The 8,108-nt window shown below is 54.3% G+C and overlaps 2 protein-coding genes across 10 annotated transcripts in view; one reads left to right on the forward strand and one right to left on the reverse strand.

Moving 5' to 3' along the window:
• POGZ (pogo transposable element derived with ZNF domain) overlaps nt 1-3,207 on the forward strand; it is a 35,283-nt gene extending 32,076 nt beyond the window's left edge. For all 9 annotated transcript variants that reach the window (XM_063357583.1, XM_063357581.1, XM_063357575.1 and 6 more), the window contains 4 exons: nt 136-195; nt 546-658; nt 1,395-1,419; nt 1,568-3,207. In XM_063357583.1, the coding sequence (XP_063213653.1) occupies nt 136-195; nt 546-658; nt 1,395-1,419; nt 1,568-3,140 (1,771 nt within the window). In that variant the 3' untranslated portion in view covers nt 3,141-3,207. The remainder of the gene's footprint in view (nt 1-135; nt 196-545; nt 659-1,394; nt 1,420-1,567) is intronic.
• Nucleotides 3,208-5,058: 1,851 nt separating this feature from the next.
• On the reverse strand, nt 5,059-7,918 carry PSMB4 (proteasome 20S subunit beta 4). The gene is made up of 7 exons (XM_063357584.1): nt 7,758-7,918; nt 6,969-7,175; nt 6,442-6,588; nt 6,223-6,304; nt 6,001-6,117; nt 5,581-5,669; nt 5,059-5,197 (listed from the first exon to the last, which is right to left on the reverse strand). Exons 1-7 carry the CDS (start codon nt 7,877-7,879, stop codon nt 5,185-5,187), a joined length of 777 nt encoding a protein of 258 aa, XP_063213654.1. The 5' UTR covers nt 7,880-7,918; the 3' UTR covers nt 5,059-5,184.
• Nucleotides 7,919-8,108: the final 190 nt, after the last annotated feature.

Consider the following 8,108-nt stretch of genomic DNA (forward strand, 5'->3'; position numbering starts at 1 on the left):
CGGGCGAAATGTTAAACCCAGCATTGGGCCCGTCTTTGTAAACGTACCGTATTTTGCATGGTTTTGTAGCTCTTTAAATACCTGGAGTAATTCTGACATTTAATACTCTCTTTTTTTTTTTTTTTTTCCTTACAGCAACCATGTTCCTCGGAAGAGTCCAAAATACTTGGCTTTGTTTAAAAACTACACTGCCTGGTAATGGAAAACTTGTCATCTCTACTTGAATCACCTGGGAGTCTACTCTGCATTCCCTTTCTGTTTTTCCCAGTTCTTTTCTTTTCTTTCGTGATCTGCTTCCGAAGAAGCTCCGCTTATTCTTTGCCACACGGGAAATAATGTTGAATTAAGGGCAATACGTTGCCGGGGGCTCCCGTTGCCTTCCAGTGGGCGTTAATGGTTTGGGACGGGGACGCTGCCTGTGTGCGCTGGAGAGTGACCCTTTTTTCTAATTGTTAGTGAGGGGATGTCCATATTTTCATATCACATACTGATTTTAAGCTCATTTCTTTTTTTCCCTTTTTTTCCCCCCCCTCCCCGCCTTCCAGCGGTGTGAAGCTGTCGTGTTCCTCCTGTCTCTTTGTAACATCTGAGGGTGATGCGATGGCCAAACATCTGGTTTTCAATCCATCACACGAGTTTAGTAACATTATTTTCCGAGGTGAGAGTTTGAAAAGGAGCGGAGAACTCGGCGGGAAAAAAAAAAAAAAAAAACAAAACAACAACAACAAAAAATTAATTCGCGGGACGTCGTACGTCGGTTCGTAGACTCCAGGTCAAATCCAGTTTTGTTTAGCGTTGGGCCGAGTCCTGAGTCCTCATCACGTGTAGTGTTAGGGCCCTTCTGTGACAGCCTGAGCGAGTCCTCATTGTTATGGAGATGGCGGAGTTCAGCGGCTCTGCCCCGAGCCCTCTGTCACCCGCACCCGGGAGCTCTTCCCAGGGAGAGACAATGGCGGGGCTTCAGCGAGTTCCTCTGTTCCTCCGAGACATCATTGTACCTCCCTGACACCGGGAGGCCCGAAGCAGCTGCTGGTGCCGGGGTTTGAATAGAGCCGAAAAGTGGCGTCCCGGCCGTTTTTGGGGGGGGGGGGGGGGAATTATTGCAACTTGCAAAACTTCGGGGTGTCCCTGCAGGGCTCTGGCCAAAGCCGAGCTTTCCTAACCGGGCTCCTTTTGTCCTTTCACACGGATGGGGCCGGGGGAGGAGGGATTTGCCGATGAGCGCGGCTCTGCGTGTGTTGGTTTGGCTGTGGCGGCCCTTGGGTGCGGGAGGAGGCCGGGATGGGCGTTAGCTCTTCCTACGGCGCGTTGGGATCCTCCTCGTCTTTGTTTGCACCGACTTAGTGTTTGTTTGCTAAGATGCAAATGTTTGTTGTTTTTGTTTTTCTTAACAGGGCCTACTTGGATATCGCATTCCAGGTAAACTGTTTGTAAACTCTTCTCTGCTCTCATCTGTTTCGGCTTGTGGGGTTGGTTTTCTCGTTTGTGGGTTGGTTTTTTCATTTGTTTTCCCTCGACAGCTTCATTTTCTGGGTTTTAAGATGGTCCTGTGTTCTCTCCCTTCAAGGCACGTTCAGCCCCAGGACAAAAGCGTGAAGAACACGTGCCCTGCCTATTCCCCGGCTAAAGCTGCTACTGTGAAAACAAAGTCTGTGTTACCCGCGAAGGACGACCTGGAGCCCGAGCTGGCACCGGCAGCCTACGGCCGGCCTCTGGTCTGCCAGGAGGAAGAGTGCTTAAATATTGATGCTCAAGAAGACGAGCAGCCGACAAAGGAGCCCGAGCCCGCGAGCAAAAAGGAGCAGCTGTCGGTAAAGAAGCTGCGAGTTGTACTGTTTGCCTTGTGCTGCAACACGGAGCAGGCTGCGGAGCACTTCCGAAACCCTCAGAGGCGGATCAAGCGCTGGCTACGCAGGTTTCAAGCTTTCCAAGAAGAGAACTTGGCGTCCCTGTCGGAGGGCAAGTACCTCAGCTTAGAGGCTGAAGAGAAGCTGGCGGAATGGGTCCTCACGCAGAGGGAGCAGCAGCTGCCTGTCAACGAGGAGACTCTCTTCCAGAAAGCCACCAAGATCGGCCGCTCCCTCGAAGGTGGCTTCAAGATCTCCTACGAGTGGGCGGTGAGGTTCATGCTGCGGCACAACCTCAGCACGCACACGCGAAGGGCCGTGGCTCACCCTCTCCCCAAAGACGTGGAGGACAACGCCAGTTGCTTCATCGAGTTCGTGCAGCGGCAAATCCACACTCAAGACCTGCCCCTCTCCATGATCGCCGCCATCGATGAGATCTCCCTCTTCCTCGACGTGGAGGTGCTGAGCAGCGATGACCGGAAGGAGAACGCTCTGCAGACGGTGGGGACCGGGGAGCCCTGGTGCGACGTTGTCCTCACCATCCTCGCCGACGGAAGCGTTCTCCCAACGCTGGTCTTCTACCGGGGTCACGTACAGCAGCCCGCCAACGTGCCGGAATCCATCATGTTGGAAGCAAAGGAGAACGGATACAGCGACGACGAAGTCATGGAGCTGTGGTCGTCCCGAGTGTGGCAGAAGCACACGCGGTGCCAGAACAGCAAGGGCATGCTCGTGCTGGACTGTCACCGAACGCACCTCTCCGAGGAGGTACTGTCCTTGCTGAGCGCCTCCAGCACCCTGCCGGCTGTCGTCCCCGCTGGCTGCAGCTCCAAAATCCAACCCCTGGATGTTTGTATAAAAAGGACTGTGAAAAATTTCTTGCATAAAAAGTGGAAAGAGCAAGCCAAGGAGATGGCGGACTCCACGTGCGACTCGGACATTCTCCTCCAGCTGGTTCTGTGCTGGCTGGCGGAGGTGCTGGAGGTCATTGGTGACTCTCCCGAACTGGTGCAGCAGTCCTTCCTGGTGGCCAGCGTCCTGCCCGGCCCCGACGGCACCGCCAACTCGCCCCGGCGCAACGCCGACATGCAGGAGGAGCTGATCGCCTCGCTGGAGGAGCAGCTGAAGCTGAGCGAGGGGCAGCGGGAGGCGGCGGCGGCCGAGGCCCAGGACCGGAGGGAGGCCGAGGAGGCCGCGGACCCCGAGATCCTCCATCAGCTCTTCGAAGGGGAAAGCGAGACTGAGTCCTTCTATGGCTTTGAAGACGCCGATTTGGATCTGATGGAAATCTGAGCACTGATCTTGCGAATCGTGATCCGGAAAGGGTTATTTTTTAAATAAATGTTGGATGAGACCATTACACTTCCCTGTGGATTTGTGGGTTTAGGAAATTCGTAGGCGATCACTCAGATAAATAGCCATTTATGCTGTTCATTTATAAGTTTTGTGCTTTTTTAAAAGAAAAAAAATCACTGTGTTGGTATTTTCTGAAAATATATTGTGGGTGAATATTTTTGCGTTTTCTTTACCTCACTGTATCATAGTTTTCTGTTTTTATTGTGCAGAAATGTTTTGAATTATACATTGTCAATGTGACCATTTCTAAAGAAAGGAAAAAAAAATATGTAGCTAATGAACCAGTATATAAATCTTTTGGTTGTCTTAACACAGATTATTTTTTTTTCTTTGTTATTTTTTTTTTTTTTTAACACTTGACCCAGAGATTTAGGTTTCTGTGGAAAAATTAGATACGAGTTACTGCTTTAATGTGTGAACCTTCTATAATTGGCCATTAAAATTTGGGTTCGGTTTGCTTTGCATTTGGGGGTTTTTTTGGGGTTTTTTGTTGGTTTTTTTTTTTCCTAAAGAAGAGTTAATTATTATTTCGCTTGTGAATTTGGAGGCGGGGTTAAAAAAAAAAAAAAAACACAAGCGAAAAAGCGTTTTTGCCCGTTGGAGACGTCGCCCTGGGGCTCAGGAGGGGTCTCGGGCACCCACCTCCCTCCAGAGTCACTGGTGGAAAAGGGGAAAATCAGCTCCGTCTGATCTCCCCGAGCCGTAGGTGGGAGCTAAGACCCTTCGGACCATGAAACGTTGACCTTTAACTACGAGTAGTTGCTAAACCTGCTTTAACCAGTGGCATCAGACACTACGTTCCTTAGAATTAGAAATCTGATTTAACGAAAACAAAACTGTGACGTGCACAAAAAGAAGACGTTTGTTTTTATTTTTCACTGCCAGCTTAAATTTTTCTACAATTTGCATGTTTGAGGGTTTTTTAATTGTATGTATTACGGTATAAACGGAAGCATTTTGACATACGGAATTCGGAAGCACCTGCACCTTTCTGTTTCCATAGAGGTTTTGTGAACCTTCCCTATTTACCTGAGGAAAGCAGGAGGCAGCATGTGCAGACCTGTAAATGGTTCATCTTTAAAATGTACATAAGTGGAACATTTAATAAAACCAGGGAAATGGATTTATAAACATGCGTTTTTATTATGAAGGACTAATTTAACTCCGCTGAGATCGTCCTGCTTAACATAGGGTGCATCACGAAGGGCTCCGCGCGGGAGCTGGGTCTCTCTCTGCGCCCCCCCGGTGCCATCCGCGTGGCCCGAAGAACCCGAGATGGGATGGTAATTAAATGTCTTTACGTGTCATTAACACTCGGGACAGAGTTCTGTCCCATTTGCATTTCTGCGCCCCCTCCCTGCCCTTTAACTCTACACTGGGTTCAGGGGAACAACCTGCTCCCCCCACTGAGATTTTCTTTTTTTTTTTTTTTTTTTTTTTTTTTTTTAAATAAAAGCCTGAAAAATCATTAATAAAACCCTCTCCTGAATAAATATTTTTACTGTTGTTTCTCTCCGGCAATAGTAAATACCGCTCTGTCCCAGCGTGTCTGCTGGCAGGAGGCAGAGCGGCGGGGAATTTAAGGAGGGAGATCGTCGTTATTCTTGTCTTCGAGAAATTCCTGGGTTTTCCCCTCTGCGCGTTCCAACTAGAGCGTCTGGTAGCCACCCTGCTCCTGCAGGATAGCCAAACCGTAGACTACAAAAACAATAAAAGCCACTTTTTTTGCTGCCCTTCTCCGGCAGGAGTAAGGACTGGCGGCGGTCAGCGGCCTTCCCTTGAAAGCGGGCGCCTTCCCCAGGTAGGTGTCCCTGGAGCATCCCCCCAAACCCGCTCCCAGCGCAAACACCCAGGCTTCTCTTTAACGGATTTATTTCCTTTCCAAAACAAGTCAGATCAAGGCTTCCAAGGGAGTAACGGATTTACAGATACGTAAAGGGTGAGAACACGGACACAGGAGCCGGGAGCAGCTCGGCGGGGATCACTCGAAGCCACTGCAGGAAGAGATGCGATAAGGTCAGGATAACGCGCGGCCTGGCTCCACACTAACAAAAATCCCCATTTTTTTTTTTTTTTTTTGCTTTTTAGCAGGTGCCGCCCATCAGCGGCGCTCGGCCGAGGCAGCCCAAGGGCACCAAAGCAGACGGGGACGCCCACGAAACGCCTTTCCCCACTGACGCCTTCAGGCCTCGGCTGGAAACGGCAGAGCAGAGCCCGGAGCGTGAAGGATTTGGTTGGAGCAGGGCTCAAGGAGGCTCCTACTGAAGCTGCCCATCACCCAGCCTTCCTTACCCACTTCATTTCATGCCTTTGGGCTTTGCCAGACTCAATTCCCAGCCAAGAGCCCCCGAGCGCGTGTTAAGCCAGTGGGTGTTACCTGACGAGGTGGGCAATGTCCCAGTTGGCCTCCAGGGTCAGGGGTCCCTCCAGCTCCACGCCTTTCTCCGTTGCGATGGCGATTTCGTACTGAGGAGAGAAAATAGTGACAGTTCCCGACGAAGCCCCAAACCACCGACAGTTCCCGACGAAGCCTGACTGCGATACCCGAGTTTAAGACAGGCCCTGGGAAAGCTCTAATCAATCGGGGGTCAGGACTAGCAGCTGCCCTTTAAACGAGCTTGTTCTAACGTGGCTTTGCAATTCAGTAACGTTTTTGCTTTTCCCTTGGTGGGCACGTTGAGGCAGCAGCGCTAAACACAATCCCTTCCCAAGGTGAAGGAGTGCGGGCTCTGGGTGCCGCAGCCGCGGTGACGGGAGAAGCACCCTCAGATCTAAGGAAACGCCAGAAAACGCTCACCCTGTTGAAGGATCGAGCGTCTCTGTAGTACAAAATTTTCATGCAACGCTCAATCAAGTCACGGGCCTCCTCCTTCGTCAGGTTGGGTTTCTTCGCCAAGACTTCTCTCATCAGCGGCTGCGGGGGGAAAAAACCAAAATAAATACACAGTCCAGTATCTCGGCAGCTCAGTCACCCCCGGCGCTGAGGTCGCTTTAGCAGCTGAGCGGGAGAATTCTCTACCTGAGCCAGGTACGCTCCGTAACCCGTAGCAAGCGTGGGGGCTTCGAAGGCCACGCCGAGCATGTCCACGTAACCTAGGAAGCTAAAGGGACAGATCCGTGAGCATTGCGGGGAGGGACTCGGCTCCGGAGCCTCTCTGAACCCCGCGCCATGGCAGGCAGCCCCGGGGAAGGACGCGCAGTGACTGTCACACGCTCTACGTCACTCGTCCTCGCTCACCTCTCGCCGTTGTAGTAGCCTCCGATGACAACGGTGTTCCAGAGCGGATTTATCTTGGACCTCCGGTTGTACATGACTCTCGTCAGCCAGGAATGGATGGCTTTGGGGCTGTAATTGTGACCGTCTCCCAACAGCTCCTCGTCGATTCTGATTGAGGTAGAAATTTCACCCGAGTGAGAAAAGCCGGGAAGCAGCCGGGTAAGGGAGCAGCAGCCCACACCCCGCAGGACAGAGTCCCCTCCCGCAGCCTGTTTCACACAAGCTCTTACAAGAGCTGAAACAGCCACAAAGAGTAACGGAAACCGCTTCTCCACAGCGCTCAGCGGGGAATTTGGGAAAGACACTTGTATCGAAGAAACTGCCAAATGGGGATTTCAGCTCGGTTTTATCCCTCCTTGTTTCATTACATTTCATTCCTTTGAGGGCTGGGAGAAGGGAGCAGCCCAGCAGGATCCACAGCACGGTCAGGCCTTGCCCAGCCCGAGCTGGGGGCCACAAGGGCCACGGCCGCGGCCACCAGCACTTACACCATCTGGTCGATGATCTGCTTGAGGTACTGGAAGTCGGCGTAGTCGCCGGACGCCCCCAGCATGGTGGTGTCGTTCACCTTCAGGAGCCTGGAGATGCCGCGGAAGCGGGCGAGGGAGCCGTAGGAGCCCATCATGTCGGCGGCGATGATCACCCCCCCGGCGAACTTCACCCCCAGCACCGAGGTGCCCGTCACCATCGGGCTCCTGCAGACCCCGACGTCAGCGAGGGCCCGGGCTCCCCCAGGTCCTCAAACACCCCCAGCCCTCCCCAGCCCCACATTTCCCCTCCCAGCCCCACTTCTTCCAGCCCCCTCAGCCCTATTTCTCCCCTCCCAGCACCACCCCAGCCCCGCGTCTACACCCACCCCCACCGGCCTCTCCCCAGCTCCATTTCTCCTATTCCAGCCCCCCATCCCCATTTCTCCCCCCCATCCCCACCTATCCTCCCCCCCAGCCTCTCCCCAGCTCCACTTCTCCTGCTCCTCGCCCCCAGCCCCATTTCTGCCCTCCCAGCTGCACTTCTCCTCCCCAACCTCTCCCCAGCCCCACTTCTCCTATTCCGGGCCCCCAGCCCTATTTCTCCCCTCCCAGCCACCCCCCCAGCCCCATTTCTTCCCTCCCAGCCCCATCTCCCCACATCCAGCCCTCTCTGCTCCCCCTGCGCCGCTCCTCCCAGCTCCCCAGTACCCCCAGTCCACCCCAGTTCCCCCATCCCAGACCCCAGGACCCCTCCCCTGCATCCTCAGCCCCCCCAGCCTCGCTCCCCGCAGCCCCTCCGGCACTCACAGCGTCCTGGTGAAGGGCAGGAGGCTGGCGGCGGGACCGGGTCCGCCGGGGATGTAGGTCTGCCCCGGGGCCGGGCCCTCGGCCCAGAACGGCGGCGGCGCCCGCGCTCCCCCGACCTCCATCTTAGTCACGGTGCGGCCCGCGTTGCGCAGGCGCGGAGGAAGCGCGGCCGCTCCCGGCCGCCGTAGGCAGGAGCGAGGGGGAGCGGCGCCATCTTGGGTGTGGCCTGAGGCGGCCGGGAGGAGAGGGCGGTGTCGGGCGCCATTTTCTGTGTGGCAGAACGCGCCTGCGGGCACGGGGATCCGTCCGCTGCCCCCGCAGAGCGCCCCGGGTGGGTCGGGAGGGTCGGGA

This window comes from Chroicocephalus ridibundus, chromosome 21 (genome assembly GCF_963924245.1).
Source record: "Chroicocephalus ridibundus chromosome 21, bChrRid1.1, whole genome shotgun sequence".
Classification (NCBI taxonomy): domain Eukaryota; kingdom Metazoa; phylum Chordata; class Aves; order Charadriiformes; family Laridae; genus Chroicocephalus; species Chroicocephalus ridibundus.

Bases quoted from the DNA above. Each gene is read 5' to 3' on its own strand.
- PSMB4 (XM_063357584.1), bottom strand. From the start codon at position 7,879: ATGGAGGTCGGGGGAGCGCGGGCGCCGCCGCCGTTCTGGGCCGAGGGC. The intron at 6,589-6,968 runs GTAAGTGCTGGT...TACCTCAATCAG, and splicing joins CAGATCATCGACCAGATGGT to AATCGACGAGGAGCTGTTGG. The intron at 6,305-6,441 runs GTGAGCGAGGAC...CTGTCCCTTTAG, and splicing joins GGCTACTACAACGGCGAGAG to CTTCCTAGGTTACGTGGACA.